The sequence below is a fragment of the Lissotriton helveticus genome, chromosome 11, assembly GCF_964261635.1.
Source record: "Lissotriton helveticus chromosome 11, aLisHel1.1, whole genome shotgun sequence".
Taxonomy (NCBI): domain Eukaryota; kingdom Metazoa; phylum Chordata; class Amphibia; order Caudata; family Salamandridae; genus Lissotriton; species Lissotriton helveticus.
The window spans coordinates 1,145,092,802-1,145,111,927 of record NC_136072.1 but is presented as its reverse complement, the minus strand read 5'-3'; the positions used below and the strand labels follow the sequence as shown (position 1 = coordinate 1,145,111,927).

The following is a 19,126-nucleotide window of genomic DNA, read 5'->3' as shown; positions in this document are numbered from 1 at the left end:
CTTGTCACAATCTTGCACGGAAAGTGTCCAGGTGAAAGATTAACACTTAAAAAAACACATGAAGGGGTTGGTTTTCAAAGAAAAAGTAATCACTTTAACAAAAACGTGTTACCTGACTGGTCTTCACTGCTGTTTCTTGCCGGAGCTTCTCTAGCATGTCAGAGGCAGCTTCTGCACCCTCTTCCAGGCGCTGGGCTCCCTCGCCGAGCCCTTCCTGTTCTGCCCTAGCAGCTTGCAAGGCCACTTCCAGCACAATCTTCTCTTTCTGAAGGTACTGGATGGCATCGTCCTTCGAGGTAACATCAGACTGTAGCTCTTCGAGTCTTGCCTCCAGCTCATCGTAGCGGGTCTGGAGATCAGACAAGGCTTGCTCCTTCGAGTGTAGTGACTCCTGCGAGAGGGTGACCTGTTTCAGCAGGTCCAGATGCTCCTGCTGCAGACCCTGGAGCTGCAGATCTCTCTGGTGCAGGGTGAGTGTCGCCTGATTCGAAAATTATGATACATGTTAAAAGGTTTTTATTACCCATTCCTTGAAAGATTACAGTTTCCACTGTGCCTTGACCAGTTCCACCCCAATGTACAATAGTAAGGTAAAGTAAAACCTGAAAAATAGAATTTAGAGACACAAACTGTTGTATAGCCTTTCCTTATCTGTGAACATCATTCCCAGCCAGCTACAAAGAGCCAAGTTCGCAAATACTACTAATAACATTTGAAATCCTAATTCACTTAAGACCGTTGCTCTATGTGTTATTGTTTACAGAAACAGTCCTAGTCACATTTGAACAAGTCCAGATTCACTGATTCAGCTAGAGGGCAGAAATGCAATTTTTCATGACTTGCTGTGGATTTTCTAGAAATATACAGTTCAGAAAAATTGCAAGAAGGAATTCTGGGAAAGGAGAATCTTAAGAATTAATAATTGCATTTGATATACAGATGTTAGTTACCCAACAATGTTTTCCAGGCAGGGGAAACAAACCATATTGAGGTTTCGGTTCGGCAATACTATTTAACATCTTCAGACAATGCCATACCCATGTTAATCATACCATGAGCCAAAAACAAAGACCCAAATTATTACACTGGATGTTAATTAGAATAAGCCAAGACCCTTTGTTTTAGGGTCCAAAACAGGTTCTCGCTCAGCTGTGGTCCACTCTCCAGCACTACTGCTCCAACTGCTTGAATGAGGAATTCACCACTCTGCACTCCGATAGCTCAGGCAGTCACAAACAGCGCAGAAGAAAACTGCAGAGGACCAGTCAGTAGGAAATGCAATACTATTTCTGGTGAGGAGATGTGCCCGATTCACCAGTTTGCCCACTCACGGTCTTAAACCTGGCACTGGAGAGTTTGTGAAAGCAATCAATGTAGGCCTGCATGCTAGATTGTTTAAAGCTTTTCAAAGAAATACACTTTATATGCCAGCTCAGGGCAGATGTCTTATTTGCCAACATTAGAGTGCATTCATGAGCATATCTATACACTCTGAATAGGGGCTGCCACTTTTTGTAGGATGTCCCATATCTGCTAAATACGAAACAACGCCCCAAGTCCTTTGACAAAAAATGATAACCAAGCACCATTTAGGACTGTAAAAATGTTTGGGTTTCAAGATAAGCAAACTTAATGGGCTGTGCTATTTCAGCGATAACAATGAAGAAGTCGGTCGATCACTTTGGCTTTGCTTTATATAGCTCTGGGATGGCTTCTGCTTTCTTCAGATGTTCATGCAACATTTAAACTAGTACCACTGGGGCCACAGTCAATATTATACCTGGTCGAGATCTTTCTCCAGGGCACTGGCTGAATTAGCCAATCGTTGTAGTTGCTCCTTCTCATCCTCAAATTCCTCCAGTTTCTTCTGCAGATCTTCCTCCACCATGTTCTTAGCTTCCTGGATCTGTAAGAAGGCGGCCTCCTGGTCTAACATGTCTGCCTACCCGCAGTAAAGAAACAAAAGATCAATAAAGTGAAGACAAATACCAAGCAATGCTATTACAAACTAGTCATAGAGGCATTAGAGATTACAGATCCAAAACAACTAAAACAATTTCATCCAGCAAATGCTGTGATGAAACTCCATTGCTGCTTGGGTTAATAATCAAGATACACGACGGTTAAGAAGGCCTGGAGGCTTAACTTCATCTGTGATAGAGAGAAAAACATCCCACACTGTGGCTGTTCCCCAAGCTCTTGAATTCTGTTTCCCACACTACTCCAATCATCCCTGTAATTGCACCTCCTCACAATGTCAATCACTGTGTCCCAAGTGTGCTCAGAGGAGAAAGGAACCTAGCTGGGACTTTGTAAAGGAGAGGAAAGTGGCACCCTCTCACTTGTCCCCTGGCCAGGACTGCTGGGGTACACAAACCCCCAGAGAGGAGGGTCTAGATTTTTAACTACCAGATAAAAGTTATAGATACTTTTAACTGGAAGGATTGGCTCTCCCTGTGGTTTATAAGGAATATGATGTCAAGCAATTTTTACCATAACCACAAAAAAAATAAAAAAAATAAAAAAATCGATAGAGGGCATCTCACGTGTAATGAATACGGTCTCTCCAAAAGCTGCCAATTCTTTTAATACATAAGTTGTGCATAGAAAGAGCTTCCCATCAAAACTGACAACAATATAAATCTAAGTGTTATATTATGCCTTTTGCAGAGATCTGCCAGCAACCTTCAGGCCATAGAAGGTAACCTCTATGCTGTGAATCCAGTCTTAACATTTTACAATGAATACTGAGTATGCGGAGTATGAAAGAAGAACATTTGAGGCAGCAGTTATCATGAATTGAGGCAGTTATTATGTTTTTCATTTACCTCAATGTTTTGCAGCTGTGATGCAATGCGCTCCTTTTCTTTGATGGACCGATGCTGTGTTTCCGTCAGTTGATGAGATAAAGATACATTCTCTATTTTGAGATGCTCCACTACTCCTGCCTGGGTCATCTGCCCTGCCTGTGGAGACGTGGGAGAGAGAAAACAGATACAATAGAAGGAAGAAAAGACACAATTGGGGCTCAATCATTAAAGTCTAAAAGGAACATCATATTTAACGACAAAAATTCCTAATTAGAAAATATTACATGACTCTAGATATCAGATTCGAGTAACCCTTCGGGAAAACGGTAACTATAACATTTTTACTGTGCACAGCTTGATAAAGTTCTATAAACCACATGGGTGAACATGTGTGCATGAACAGGTCCAGAATAATGATGACTGAGGGCAAGATGAGGTGTATGATGAATATGCATTGAGGGTAAAAATGTAAATCCAGTACTTGTATAGTGCACGAATCACCCCCGAAGGGGTATTTCGGCGCTGGGGGCTGTTGGGAAGATTAAGCGAGCTACTGCCCAGAGTCGCATGGTGCTGGGCAGACCCCTGCCGCCGCAGCCGGGGATCGAACCGTGATCCCCAGCGTCCAGCATCAGTCGCCCTGGCCGCGGCGACACACCTCTGGGTATGGAATGTGGTTTGTTTTTCATGAAACTTAGTGGACATTGCCTGCAGTCTTCCCGTTTGCTGGGTGGCAGTTCCAGATGTAGGGGCTGCTGTTTGGAGGTACGCACTGCTGAAATGGGCAGTGTGTTTGTGGCGATAGTCCTGTTCCTGCAGTGGGACTCTTGGTGCAGCAGCCTTTGCAGAGTGGGAGAAACATAGGTGCTCAGTTTGTAAGTGTGATACTTTGGGGAGGTTAATGCAGAATGAACAGGTTCTCCTGTTCTCCTTGGGGGCTGCCGGACAGACAGCGTTGATGAGTAATAGGGGGCTGCCAGATAGGCAATGAGGACAGTGCTGTTGAGAATTTTTAACAACAAGGGGTTTCTGAATCGTTTTTGGCCACTATAGGTGTGGCAGGGTATACTCAGACATGAGTCCCTTGCTCACTGCTCCTTCAGGATTCAAGCAAGCCGGGCCGACGAGGCTGAAATGCCAGAAACCGGTCCCCGGTAGCTTGTCTCCTTTCTGGTGAAGAATTGGCTTGGTAGTTTGGTCTGCCCTGTTCCCATGATGCACTGGGCCAGGGACAGACTAATTTGCATATAGCCAGGTTCTGAGCTGGGATGGGGCAGTGAGCTAAATAACGGTGATGGATCAAGCCCTGATCTTTGGACTGGGTAAGAGTGGTCTGCTTAATTCAGACACTCTGTTCATCACCACCCCCTTTTCTGAATAGTGCTGTTGAGAAGGCATCCAAGAGTCTTACACATACCACTATCTTGACTAGCACATTTAGGACCTGTTCGAATACATGATTCACAGAAGTAGGACAACAGTGAAATTGAACCTCCAAAACAGACAAGGCCCTGGTTGGTAGTTTTGTATATGCATTGAGGAAAAGGTAGCTATTGTCTGTGCACTGGTTCCAGGGAGACAAAGACGAGTTATTTATCTTTGCTGATATGCAGAACAAAGAGAATCAAAGGTCAAATAAATTTCGGAAGGACTACGTCGTAGCATGGATATTGTGGTACATGTAAATTTTAAGCGGTCAGCGAGAAGGGCTTTTGGTTGCGGATAGTCTTTTCCAGACTAATTTGAAAATAATTCATGTTGGTGTCATTCAAAGCAGTTGAGAGGTCATTGGTCAGCACATGCGCATCTTACAAGAGGCCGGGCAACAGCGTCTCAAACAGTAAGAAAATGGAGAAAGAATTCAAGTAGAATCCGTACCTGTATGTTGGCCATCTCACTCTGCAGACGCACCCGAGCCTCCTGTGCCAGTGACAGCTGTTGTTGATACCACAGCCGCACTTGCTGGAGCGAAGTTATTTCCACCTGGGATGCTTTCAGTTTGCTGCTCAGGGTAGTACGATCCAGGAGAACCTGTTGGAGTTGGCTCTGTAAGGAGGTCATCTGCTGCCGCAGGTCAAGAACTGGGAGAAAGAAGAAAAAAAAAAAAAAGAAAATCAAGGGGTCCCACCGGGTCTCCTTGGGCCAAAGTGTTCTACTATCATCGGTCAATATTAGGACATTCAGAAAGATGCCACCAAAAGATGCAAAGTGGAGAAACATTTTTTTTTATCGAAGTCAGACAAGTTATCGTCTGGGAAGTGTGCTTACCTCATTTTTAAGGACAAGAATACAGATTTAGAAACAGGTGGATAAAGGGTGAGAGCTGTTTTGCCTCTTAACAAGTTCAGAGGAACGAGATGTAGCTGCAGGCTTGGTGCAATCTGAACATGCAAATCCTACACAACAAATAAGTACTATTTTGGGAGCTAGACACTCACTTAAGCAAGATCATTGCACTTTTTAGTCGTTGCTTTGGTGGGAGCCTGCCACTGAAAACAGTTTATATTTGGATAAAAACTGTAAGCAATCTTACAGGGATCACACATTTCTTAGCTTGTTAGTTTTCACAGGTATGAGGGTCGAATAATAAGGCAGGGTTGTTCTCGGCTGGTTTCTACTTCCAGACTTAAAGTCGGTAATGATTTTGAATGGATGGAAGAGGAACAAGATCATAGCATGCACACTCCTCAAGGTTCACAATACTTTGGTATTAGATTACTTCGAATCTCAACATTTGGAGATCAGACTCTACAGCCAAACCCAAAACGTGGCTATTATTGAGTGCACACTTCCTACCTAATGCTTCAAGCTGCTGTCCTCCTGGCTCGAAGGAGATGAAGAGAGGTCTACCATTCCTTGACCTGGAGTGGTTGGGGTGGCATAAGCTTCCTGCCTCCAGCTTCTCATTCTAAATCCAGACACTTGAAAAATGTAATGGATATACCGTGCTCAGGAACCCAACCACACTTTGTGGAAGGTGAATATTCTACCATTCACCTACTCCGGAGATGAACTGGAATGCATTATTAAAATCCTAAACCCTTACAAGGACCATTTAGTAAAGCAGCTTAAGACTCAAAACCCCAAAAAAGAAGAAGTGAACTCCAAAATATGACTGTTAATCTGAAACAGAACTCCTTAGCTCGCTTCCAAGCATGGGGGCTAGTACTGGAGTTCTGGAGCTGCATAGCTCAGATTTATCGCCCAGAACAAGGGTAGCAAATTCCACCATCTCTACAAAAAAGACCTGCAGGCGTAGTTAGATGAAGCCCAGGCCCCATTAAAAACAACTACCTTAGTAATTAGTATTTGAAAATTATGTATTCCCGATGTTCCTCTGGGTTGTTATTGCCCCCTTTCTATTACACTTTGAAAGCTTAGCTCTCTTTCCCACTTGCATAACATCCAGAAAGCAAATTAAAAAATGTTTGGTATGATAACGGTTTAAAAAAAAGAAGTACTATTAAACACAGACGAATTTGCGATTCAAAATTCACTCAAAGTACATTCTCTTCTACCTAAAATGTCTTCTTATTATGGAGCACTATGGAGCGTCTTACTTCCTACAGCCACTTTCAGAACAACTTGCCACTACACAGTTTTTTTTAAGCGTGAAAGTCTTAAAATCATTAGCTAAAAAAGACAATTTGGCATGTGCTTTAGAAAGGTCTAAGAAGATACATATCTGTGGGGTATTGTGAATGCCACATTTTTTCTGAGACAGATTTCTGCATCAGGTGGACGAGTTTATTTGTTATGGCGCTTTAGTAAATAGGAATGGATCCTTGTATCATTTACATTATGAAGCACAGCAGTATCTCTATTGATGCTGATGAAATCAAAGATAATTGACCCTACACGCACTATAGTCCCTACTATTATCGTGTAAATGAGTTGCCTCTAAACTGACATTACGTGGGCATTAAATGAATATGGTTAAATAAATGATGCCTACAAATTAACAGTGATTATCCCAGCCCCTGATCAGTACCTTAGCTTACTCTGAGGAACATGGTGAAGGGCTGATTAGCATCAATTGTATTGTTCGCTGGGTGGACAAACATTAGGTTCTCAAGAAAGCAGCCGTAGACTTTCTTAGACACTGGACGGTAGATAAGGCCACTACATGGTCCGTGTTATTGAAAACCTTGGCTGAAAAAGAGCAAAATCATCTTTTTCCTGATGTAACTTATAACTGCCATGTCATGAGACTATTTTCTTTATAGATTAGACTAGTATTAGCACAAACTCCACTATGGCCAGACAAGTGGTTCAGGGAAATAAGGAAATTGGCAGGCTTTAGATCCTGGTACCTAATAAAAATTTCCAAATTGGGCAATCTGCTAGGAGGAGGGGCAGGGGGTGGGGGAGGGGCAGGGGGGTGAAAGGAGTTGTTGGGGTGGGGGAGGGAGAGTTAACTCCTTCCAGTTCCCTGCAGAGAGATTATAACCTCGCCCCCAAACAGTACGACAAATATGTGCAATTAAAACATGAATGACAAACAGAAGGAATAGATACAGCAGATGTTCCTGAACATGGCCCATTGGAGGGGGAGGTAACTCGTGGGTGAACTAGTGGAAAAGGCGGTTTCCTGTACATACAAATCAATCGCCAGCAATGCACCTAATACCTTGCAAAAACTCAGAGTACATTGGGAACGAGACTTGGGCGAGCTACATGATAAAGACTGGGAAGAGAACAGAAGCACCAGAGATCAGTGGCAATCAAGTCACAATTGAGGCTAATACAGTACAAAATATTGCACAGAGTCTCAACTGCATAGGTTAGGGGGGGCGCAATCACCAACATGCTTGAGGTAGTTAGAGCAAAGAGGCAAATTTTTTCATACGCTTTGGGAGTGCCCAGTCGTTACCACCTACTGGACTGCTGTGGTAGACGAATTAGCGAAAATCCTTGCAGTGTCCCCCACAATGGATCCTAAATACATCATACTAGACATCCAAACAGAAGTAGACCTCCAGAGAACCAGACTCCTGTTCTGTAGGTTGGGCCTAGTGGTGGCCAAGAGAGACTTGGCCATGAAATGGGGGAACAGAATCGCCAACTTTGGAAAAATGGAGAAGGGGCATGGACATGTATATGATTGCTGAAAAAGTTATATACCAGGCAAGAGGTTGTCCCACAAAGTTTAGGATCTGGGGCCCATGGAGGAAGTAATATGGATTTGATATAATGGAAGATGCTTATGAAATCTTGAGACTGACTATCAACTTGCACACTATTATAATGCTGTATGTGCTGGGGATAAGCTCCTGTGGCTATGAATGTAACATCAAGGCTATGAAGCTGTCTAAGTGTATGCTTGACCTACGACATGCAGATTTGCCTGAGTTATACCTTGGTCCTGCCGTACTGCTACATGTGCCTGTGATCAACCGCCGACATAAAGTGATGTTATGTTTTTTAGGTCTCGCTTACGCAGCGCGCATTCGCTGCATAGGAGGGCCTTTCGTCGTCGCGCTTCACTTTTTCAAGTACTGCACTCGTGCTTGTGGTGGCATCCACCTTGCGAGTGCGAGCAGGGGCACGACACAAGCACGAGGGCAGACCTTGAAAAGTGAAGATTCTCCCAAGCGCGCGTGCACCACTCGCGGGCTCACCTCTTGCTCCCCCTCACTCTCACTGCCTGGTAGGTAGTTTCCTGTAGTACACTGTAAGGTTTGCGATGCAAGCATCAGTGTGGGCTTCCCAGGCACTTGACGAAAATACTCACAGCTTTTACTGAAAGTAGCGGCCATCTCGGACTGACAGAATTTTTCATTAATGTCAAGGAAACACCTGACTGACAGACACTCATAGGTGGCTTTTTCAACTGCTGCATTGTCAAGAAGTACTGTTGTATTTTGAAAGAGTGACTGGCATGTTTAATTTCAAATCTATTAAAGTATTCAATTCTTATATGTAAAAGTATAATAAACAATAGAAACACGTTTAGTCAAGCATAAATGGATTTAACTGCAAAGCGCTTGCTTCTTCTTGTGTATAGGATCCCATAAATACACATATGTAAGATGGCCGCTACACTTATTTTCAGGGAAGTTGCATTTCCATTTGATGTTCGGCATGTCCCTGAAATTCTTCCCTCCCAAGATGGCAACTGCACGTGGTAGGGTAGAGTCGTGCATGAGTTCCTGGAACGTGTCTTGTGTCATGGCGGCTCCCATTGAATAGGCAGAGGTAGATAACCTTGTCTGGACTCGCTCTGAAGGTACGGTGAAGGTGCAGTGTTGGTAGAGTAAGGGTCTCTGGTAAAGAATGTTGTCCATGATGCGTTTTAGGAAGAGGACACGCTTCAAAGACGTATGGCTTGGTGCATGGGTGTGCACAAATATCATGGTGGTCCGAGTGACTGCACATGGATCTTGACCATCTCACGTGCATAGCGGAACAGTTTTCAGATTATTTTGTATGACATTTCGATGCTTTATGGGATACATCATGTAACAATTTGCTGAGGGTCATAACATCCAAGAAACTGGGTACATTTTGGGTATTACTGTAGCAAGTTCGATGTTAGGGTTTAGAAGTTACTCTAAGCACTACTTAAGTTCTCATGCAAGGTCAGTCATTTACATCCCATTTCTAACATGGTCCTTTCTCCTACATTTTGAGGCTTTAGAGCCCATTCTTCATTGTATCATAAAAACGGTCAAATGTGCACCTGGATATTACAAGCAACTTTGCAAGTGAGTGACTGAGCGCACACCCAATCTTCTTAACATCGAAAAGTGCCAGGAAAAGCTTGTGATGCGAAACTGTACTGAAACTTTGGAAACAGGTTTGTGCTTAGTGATGCTTTTAATGCAGTCAGCTGTAGTTTATATGGCTAGTCCATTCATGGGAATATAAATTCCAAATTTTGTGAAAAAGAATGTCCTTGTGTAATGTAACCAGTGCTCATGTAAAGCGCTCCGATACCTTCGGGTCGAGTTCGCGCTATATAAATCTGAAAAAAGAAAAAAAAAACTGGCACACGAGTGGAAGGGAACAATTTGTGCCTCGCCGCAATTAAACATGCATTTTCCAATCAAGAAACCCTTCTAAGTGCATTAATTCTCAACAGAATTTTCTGCCTTTAATTCACAAGCCATTTTGATCCTCAGAACAATGTGTCTGGCTCAATTATTTTGAAAGATGGATAAAGGGAGAGCAGCATTATAATTTCAAGGGACTCATTACCAACTGCTGCAAAGTTGGGAGCTTCACTACGCCTGACAAAAAATTACAGGCTAGATAGTACCCTCAGTGGCGCACTGACTGCACTGCTTTGAGTTTAGCTGCATTATTGTTTTGGGTTTGGTAGTAAAACAGAAGATGAGAGTTGTTTTGTATAAGTATTTCAGAGATTGGTGGACAACGCTCTCAAATCTGCGCACGGGTTAAGAAAATTGTAAGAACATTGCACCTTCTTATTTCAGCATGCATTTGTTTTGGTGACCTTTTGGGCCAATTGCAGGACGCCTTGGTTGTGCATGTTTAGGACAATTATTTATTATTTTTGGAAAGAATACCATTATCTGTTGTGCTCTCAATGAATGGGCAGACAGTACAGTAGAGTGGCCAACTCTATCTACTCCTTGTGTGGTGTTTTTTTTGGTCTAAATGTTTTTATTTAAGTATCAAACTGTTGCTACCCCCAACACTTTGTTAAGGTCCTAACAGAAAGCTCTCCCCACCATTGTGTTATATTCTGTCTCCAAAAAATAACAGTCTTGCCAGGACTGAGTCCCAGCTGCTATCTGCACTGCTCTATGGATGTATTCAGACCAGATAACTGCAGCACCACAGTATTTCAGTGGGTTCAGTCGGCAGGCCTCCTGTGAGTGGCTTAATAACTATTCAGTACAGTACGCTGTTCTACCACATACTTTAAAAACAATGCCAAAGCCAATAGCTCTGGCTAAACCCTTATGAGGTCCCAAAGGCGAGACCTATTGGCTATGCCAATTGCTTGTTGATTCTTGAAACTGGAAAAATTAAAAATAATATATTTTTTTCCCCCTTAAGTATATGGTAATTCCAGGTTATGTATATGTAATGAAAAGAGTCTGGACTTTTCATCTCTGCATTGCAATTTTGTTTTCATAGATCTGCTGAAATTGTCTCTTCTGGACTGGGAGGCACATTTCAGAATTAATTTCTTATGTCGATCATGTGCATCCTGCAGTCTCAAGATGGAGAATGTCAAGCTTCAAGAACCACAAATAAATAAAGATCATGTAGCAAATAGGAACTGCACTTAGTTCCCGAACTACTGTAAAAGGATACCCAAACAAATTGGGTTCCAGACATCTCACTGAAGTTTTACCAAAGCCCTCCATTACAAAAATGACTGATTGTTACTGAACAGTTTTAGAAGTATGGTCCGCATTTCTGAAGGCCACAAACTGAGGTGGGACAAAAAATTAAGCATGAGCAAGAAAAGGCAAACAAGGTGGAGCCTACGGTGTTGCAGCATGTGGAGCAAGATAGAGGGACAAGAGATTCCTTAACTGCTATGACTGCATTTGGAGATCACTCACCCGTGTTATCCTTCAGTACAATGGTTTTCTGCAAGTCTTCCACTTTTCCCATTAATCTCTGATACTGTTCTTCCGCCACCAGCAAGTCATTGCTGACTGATGCCAAGCTGGCGCTCTTAGCCTCCAGGTTGTTCTGCAGTTCCCCCATTGCCCGTTCCAGGTCCCAGCAGGACTGCTTCAGCGTGCCAACCTCTGAAGTCAGGGAGTCCTGCTTCTGTCGGCTGGTCTGACTATCTTCCATTTGAGCCTGCAGCTTCATGTTCAGTGCCGCCAGCTGGGCCTGCAATTCAGTCTTCTCTTTGAGGGCCTGAAGGGAAAAACAAACAAAATCACCACAGAGACCAAACACAGGTTAGTGCATGAAAAGCACCAGCCACATCCATTCTGGGCAAAATATATACAATTAATATTAACATTACTTCGACTCAAAATACAAAAGCACTTCCTCTCTCTACCAGTATGAAAGATTACACAGCCATAGGTTAGTTAAAGGTGGCAATCAGCGGGCGCAATCATTTGGTATGCCCGCAAGATTACTCACAGCCCCCATGTGGCCAATGTATTGTGTCTTATACTTTGAAGACACTAGCAGATACCATCATAAGGTTGCAATTGGCAGCAGCTATATCGAGGAATACATGTGAAGTGCTGGCTTTACTAGGAGACCATGATCCAGCCACTTCTAACTTACCGCAGATGAGGTTTCCAGTCTCTGAATAAGCTTTCAATGGATACCACTTTCAACCTCTTCCTAGTACACCTGGAACAGGTTCATGTATGGAGGATCCTGCTTCAAGGAAGACACACCCACAATCTAGTCACACGTGCCATAAAACTACACTGATCCCTCCCACAGATCACATTTATGGCTACACCCACAATGAGAGCACGTGGGCCATACCACCAAACAGAAATCTGGAGTAACTCCCACGTCAGACAACATCAGCAGGGTCTGGGGTAGAATACTGCTCCAGTTACTTTCGAACAAGGACACTCAAGCATTGGAGAAGGTGTTGAACTAATACACGTTTCAGTCCAACACATCAAGGCAATACCATAAGAACAGAATAAACAAATACCAAGTAAGTTGTAGGTCCACAGATGATCTTATACCTCTGTCCCACAGAAAGGGATTTTTATTTTTAAACTCTTTCATAGCTTGTGATCCACTGGAACACTTGGACTTCCTTACAGGGATTTCAAAACTTTAGCAGTGTATAACATACTCACTATCTTGCTGTGTGATTTGGCTGTTTGATCATGAACATATAGGCAGTCGGTAGGTCCCACTTGAAGGGCAGTGCTATTAAACACAAATCTACAACCCCACCATAGCAGCTCGTCTGAACACATGTACATCTGATGAGCCTGCTTAGGTGACATTACCTCACCAGCCCCACACATTACTAGCAGCTCATATTAAGGCAAAACAATATGAAGTATAGCAACAACAAAAAACAGCATAATTAAACACCATGTCCTCACTCCAAGCACAGGCTTCTGCCATTAGATCCCATAAATGTTAATGCTGCAGACCTGATTCTGCAGAGGCTGATTTATACTGAGCGCCAAGAACATTAGCTAGGCTCATCCAGCAGCTTAAAGAGCAGTGTCTCTGGATTACCCTAACTACACAGCAGTGAGAAACACCCTCCAAAACCAAAACTGTGCAAGTTTAAAGCTTGAGGCAGAGTGCAACTTTAACCAGGAGTGGAAAGTGACAGAGCAGTAGTTCAGTGTTTTAGATACCGAGCTAACTCCTGCATCCTTGGGGTATAGACTTTTCAGCAAGGACACACACAGAAACTGGAAGGCAACGGAATGAAGCGTTAGATGCTGGAGAAGAAGTGAGCTTGAGGACACGTTAGAATGGAGCAAACCCACATCACTCAATGAATCTACAACGCTTTGCAAGCGGTGCACTCCACTGACCTTTAACTGGGAGCAGAGATGACCAAGCAAGTGATATTAGTGTTACTAAGGATTACTGGGCAGGGGAATAAGAAGAGGTAGGAGTCAAATCACTTGTTAAAGTTGCTTAGGGGCTCTTCACACTAAAGGATTTAGATTTGAGTGACAACTAATAGCTACTGTACTATACAACATGGTCACCAAGAGCTACCAACACTTACAAACATGTACAAGCACAAGAAAATACACAAGATCTTTTGGGTTGTAAAATAGAACAATAGGAATCACAACATCTATAATTCTAATGCAAGTTACTGATTCCTGCTGTGAAGCATTGAAATGAGAAGATGGAACCTGGTGACTGACATGCTATAGTTGGAGCGTGAATGTTTGGGAAAAGGAGTACCTTCCTGCGGCTTAATCCGTAAATTTACAATGTAAATAGGACAAATTTAATGTGTGCCTAGAGTACTTCCAGCTATATGTGGTATACTATGTTCCCGATCACATCCTAGTTTCACTATTCCGGTTTCAACCAGACCCACCACCCAATCACCACACTATGCTTTGCTTTTTAGAGCAGCTCATGTTTAAGATGTTCCAGCTACAGTTAACATTTTCTGTGCTAATCTTCAGACACAGAGCCAGGATAGATGAAATGGCTAATATTATTAAAATAGATAAAAATAAAATCAAGACGATGTGTAAATGCCTCGGTGTACCTGGCCGGCTTCTGAGGATAACGATTCCAGTTGCCCTTCCAGCCTCATCTTCTCCTTGAGGACCTGCAGCAGCTCATCATGAGTCCCTGCAATGGAGCTTTCCATGGACACACTGCAGGAGAGACCGGCACAGACATAGGCGACAGTATAGGAATGGAATTAGAGAACTTAATGTGGTCAACAATGCAGAGGAGGTTCAAGAGCCTGTTCAGAGAGTCTTTTTCTGTTAATAAACTAGAGGTAAAACAGCACTTCTGTGCACAAATATACTGTGTCAAATAAATGTTAGGTTTAAATCACAAGTGGCATTCTTGAAATGCACAAATGTGTTTCAGCTAACAATGCACATCTATTCCCTCTACAGACCAACTCAAACTATTCATATGCAGTGTATAAACACAATGTCACATGACTGAACTTCCATTACTCAACAAACTTTACACTTTCATCGTCATACTAAGCCCGAAGGATCTATTGGACCATGTTGGGATTCTTTCTTTGAATGCACATTCACAGTTCCATAAGCAGCCGCTTTAAAATCCCAACAACCGTACTAACAATGTGATCTAATTCCTCACGCTCTTCCTTCCCCATTGGAAGTTTTTTCTGATGGAAAATCACTTCACCCAATGAGTGTATCCCAAAATTCTATTTTCATGCATTTTTGGCTGTTTTTGCAGACCTACAAGGAAAGCAGGACTCTTTTGCAAACTGCAAAGACTGAAATGTGGACCTGTAAATTTACAGGTAACTCTACGCCCACTCACCCGACATGGTATTAATATGAGACACTGTTAGTTTGTGTCACTTCATATTTCCTTTACTCGGATCATTCAGGATTTGAAGACACAACTAATCTTGCTAAAGCAGCTATTGCCTATCATGGGAGGCAGCACCTTGTTACTTGTTCAAATGGTTAATTTCTTATTCAGCAGCAAACGAAAATGTATTTACCACCCGGGATTTAAAAATATGAATTGTGCATAACATACCAACAGCATAACATTCAAATGCAACAGGTACCTCTAAACTGCGTATTCACTGCCTAATTTGTAATCACCAAAAGTTAACTACATATTCCTATTCTACGATACCCAAATTACTGAATAATTGGTGAGGTTCTGACATAACAAAGCTATGAAATGTGCTCTAACTATACCTGCTAGAAATACTGTCCCTTCGGCTTCGCACTTCACCGTTAACTTCGTGCTCCTGGTTCTGTTGTTCGGCTGCAGCTGCCTGCAGTACATCATGCAGCAAAGGGAACCGTCCCATGGCATCCTGGTTGATCTCTTGGCCATTCACAGTGTACGCTGCATCCCGCTTGTACTCCATGGCCGTAGAAGAACCATATGCGCCTGTGCCGGCAGACACACTGCTGTAGGTTGAGCTGTCACTTTCATTGCCATCCAGCCTCATTCCCGAATCACTCCCATCAATCTCCGAACTGTTGTCCCAAACTAAGGAAGAGCGCTCCAGTCTCTCATCTGCCTCAGATGTGAAGCTGACCTCAGACACAACAGAAGTCAGACTTCCACTGTTCTGCTTCATAGATCCAGTAGATGAATCTGCTTTCACAAAACTTCCGCTGGAGGGCTCTGCACTTTCTGTTCGGTAGTCTGCAAGTGATCGAATCTTGCTTGATTTGGAAGAACGAGAGCTTTTCTTTTCCTTGGGGGGTACTTGGAGTCCAAGGCTTCCTAGTTTAGGCCCACGTGGGACACTGGTTCTCATGTAGGAGTACTCCTTGGTTAAGGCAACTGTGTTGGCCCGTGGAAGGATTTCCGGGTTGTACATCAATTCTGGGTCCAGAGTGCTTGAAAGCCGGTTTTTGGGAGTAGAATGGGTTGACTAAAAGAGATCAGAATGACATAACATCAGATAAACAGGCTTAGGGAAATAAAAAGTTTAAAGTATCTGCTACGACTGCATTCACCACTGCCAACATATTTTCTTATGATACAACTGCACAGTGTAGCTTCACTATGTATGTTGTGATACAGAGCATATTTTTAGCAGATATAATGAATGAGCAAATGACACTGCACGAGGCATCCTAACAAATTGTGCATGTTTGAAAAGCTATACTTGAATGGCAGAGAAAACACATTCCTCTTTATAGTGGAAAGAAAGTTAGAATGCTGCGTTAGAGGACTCTAAAAGAAGAGGACAGTAGGACCTTGAATGATTATATATTTCACAATCTTTGATGGTTATGCTTGATTAGTTCCGCAATGAGTATCAAAACCTGGATTGTTTGGATCTCTTCAGTGGATAAGTCCATGGAACCTCCTAAAGCAGGAGGACAACTCTAAGGTAAGTGATCTACCTGTTCTAGTCTAGAAATAGCAATGCAATATGAGGCTGCAACTGATTACATAGTCAGTGCCAGGAAGGACAGTCTGTAGACTTCAATGCAGATTGACAATATAAAAATTACAGAGTATAACAAAGTGTAGAGCTTTAAGAAATAGGAGGGCATGTTTTCCAACAAGCCAATGGAAAAAAATGCCTTTCGAAAGGCAACATGCTCTCATTGACTCGTTGACAGCGGCGCGAATTCCGCCGCAGGCGTTTTAATCAGTGGGCGGAGTTCGGACAGCCCCCGGCCATACTCCGTACATGCCCACCGTCACTTGGGACGGCTAGGGGCCGTCCTCAGCACCGATTGGTTTAAATAAAAGAACAGCACAGCTCTGTGTCTTGTCATTTCCACCTTATCCATGGAAAACCAGACATTCAGATCCTTGCGTAAGACCGGTGTGTTTTTTGCTTAGTATTCCTCATTCAAAATGTATCTCCCTGTTTGAACAAACAAGAAACGAACAGCCTACCACAGTTCCTGTCCTCTTCCTATTCGACTCCCTGGAACAAAAGAAGTCTTGGACGTATCTGAGAGTTCCACCTATCCTGCCTGAACTTTTAGCTGAGGAGTGCTGGTGCTCTCTATCATCAGAAGCCTGCACAGACTTGGCGTTAACACTTCCAAAACTCGATGCCAGCATGCACCGTTGAACAACCTCAAATGGGGAAAAACAATACAGCACAGTTACTGTAAACTGACATGTACCTAAATTAAAGGTGTACGCTTTCATTAATGTTGGCTCTGAAACATATAAACGTATTTCATCAAAAGATCATGAAGTTGGGGAGAACGGGTCGCGCAGTTAGTACTGTAAAGACATTTAAGCTGATAAGGCTTTAAACTGGATAACAGCTAGGTAGAGTTGACTTGTTTAACAGCACAATGGGCCTTACTCTCTCCTGATGTCTTTGTACCCTGTACTGTTTGAGCTGCTCTTCCAAGCGACGTCGGGCCTGCAGTCGGATCTGCTCCTCTTTCTCGAGTGGCAAAGGGCCATCATTGGAGCCTGCAGGGGTCAAAAGCAAAAATAAACATGGCATTCACGATGTACATGGAAAATACTGCAAAGAAACTGGCCCATACCTGCTACAAAGTGAGTCCACTTTCTGCACAAACATCATCGCTCTTTTGCCATGCTTATGCCTCCCCCACACCCCAGGTGCCTTTTAAAGTCAATCAACACAGATTCCGATGGCAGGTGTGCAAGTGATCAGCATACGGCGAAGAACAAAGTTCTAGTAACAGCCCAGAGAATGCAAAGAAAGAATCGAGCAGTCCTCAAATAAGTTACCTTGCAAGGAATCTTAGAAGCATGTCATTACTGGTGGGAAAACTTTCTCCTATGCAATCAAAGTTTTGTGATCACTGACCTTCGTGTCGTTTGTAGAACTCCACCACTGTCTATGCCAAAGCATAGTTTTCCCTGCACTTGGAACTGAAGCAGATCATTCAGGAGCATTTATACACAAAATTGTATACTTTCCATAAGGGCAACTCAATACTTGCAAAGTAAAGATGCACCAAATTACGCTAAAGTATAAAATGGTCTAAAACTAGGAGTCAGGGAAACAACTTGTGAAAGTCCTCATTTTCCTGGGAAATGTAATAAGGTAGAAAGTAGTGACCTTTATATAATTTTCCCAATTTTTTGAGAAATACATATTGTCTTGACAAATAAAATGTTTAAACTTTGAACAACAGTAGTAAACTGTCATATTTTGAGAAAGGACTCCTACACCCCTCCCTATTTCACCCCGAAAACAAGTACCCAGATACTTGATAGGCTGGGATTTAACTTGGAGTAATGGTGCAGCAGTACTACACCATTCAATCTCGCCTTGATGTGCACCCTACTTCCAGCATCTGGAGAAATCTTTGCACAACAAAGCACAATCAATCTTCACTATCAAAACAGAGCACATACATTTACAGTTAGACAACTCTGATAAGCACTCACTATTTTGGAGTTCTCCCAATGATGATCAAGTACAAGACTGGGGATGTAACTGTCTCAGAGAAACAAATGTTCTGCAATATTCCCACGTTGATGTCAATAGGAATTTATAAACAATTGCAGTCCACAATTTGTAAGTATCTGTACAACTGTAACACCCAGTGTTATCAGAGGCACTATTGTGAACACAAAAAAAGGCAACATCTAACACTAGTCGCTCATACGCCCCACTATAGAGGGGAAAGATATCGATTTGACAACTATATACAATGGAAAAGTGGGTGGCCACCACTGTGGTTTTCTGATCAAAACAACTATTTGGAGCAAACGGAGGAGGGGCACTAACTGCTAAAATATTCCACACCTGATAATCCAGCAAAAATCTGGGACACCAGTCTGACACATCATGAAAACAGATGGAGAGATACATGTGCATTGCTCATGTAAGGCAGTGGTACAAGAAGTGGCAGGGCACATCAGTGTCTTTATAATTTCTACATAGGAAGAACTGTCAAGCCGCCAACAGAGGAAAGACTGGGGGAATCTGTACTCCCCGATGTCATCAAGCTGTCAGGACATAAGAAACTGAAAAGTGCATGTCGCTCTTCCTGGCACCCAGAACAAACATAGTTCTCCTTAGATGGTTGTGTTGTTTTTGCTTGCGCTGTGAAATGTGTAGTGAAAGTATATTAAAATAAAGAGAACCTGATATACTTAAACGAACACTAATCACAACCAAGGGTGACAACTCTTTACTAACATTAAATTATAGTAAAATAAAAATAAGGAATAAGGAACACTCAACCGTAAAGCTAACGCTA

The 19,126-nt window shown here is 42.8% G+C and overlaps 1 protein-coding gene across 6 annotated transcripts in view; it reads right to left on the bottom strand.

The window, feature by feature from the left end:
* GOLGA3 (golgin A3) overlaps positions 1–19,126 on the bottom strand; it is a 188,650-nt gene that overhangs the window by 80,056 nt on the left and 89,468 nt on the right. For 3 of the 6 annotated variants that reach the window (XM_078667908.1, XM_078667909.1, XM_078667910.1), the window contains exons 4-12: positions 17,245–17,357; positions 16,821–17,006; positions 15,146–15,837; positions 13,987–14,098; positions 11,354–11,660; positions 4,689–4,891; positions 2,829–2,966; positions 1,781–1,942; positions 113–481 (exon numbers count right to left, since the gene is read on the bottom strand). In XM_078667908.1, coding sequence (XP_078524034.1) covers positions 113–481; positions 1,781–1,942; positions 2,829–2,966; positions 4,689–4,891; positions 11,354–11,660; positions 13,987–14,098; positions 15,146–15,837; positions 16,821–17,006; positions 17,245–17,357 — 2,282 coding nt within the window. The remainder of the gene's footprint in view (positions 1–112; positions 482–1,780; positions 1,943–2,828; positions 2,967–4,688; positions 4,892–11,353; positions 11,661–13,986; positions 14,099–15,145; positions 15,838–16,820; positions 17,007–17,244; positions 17,358–19,126) is intronic. The other 3 variants (XM_078667911.1, XM_078667912.1, XM_078667913.1) reach the window with 1 other exon arrangement.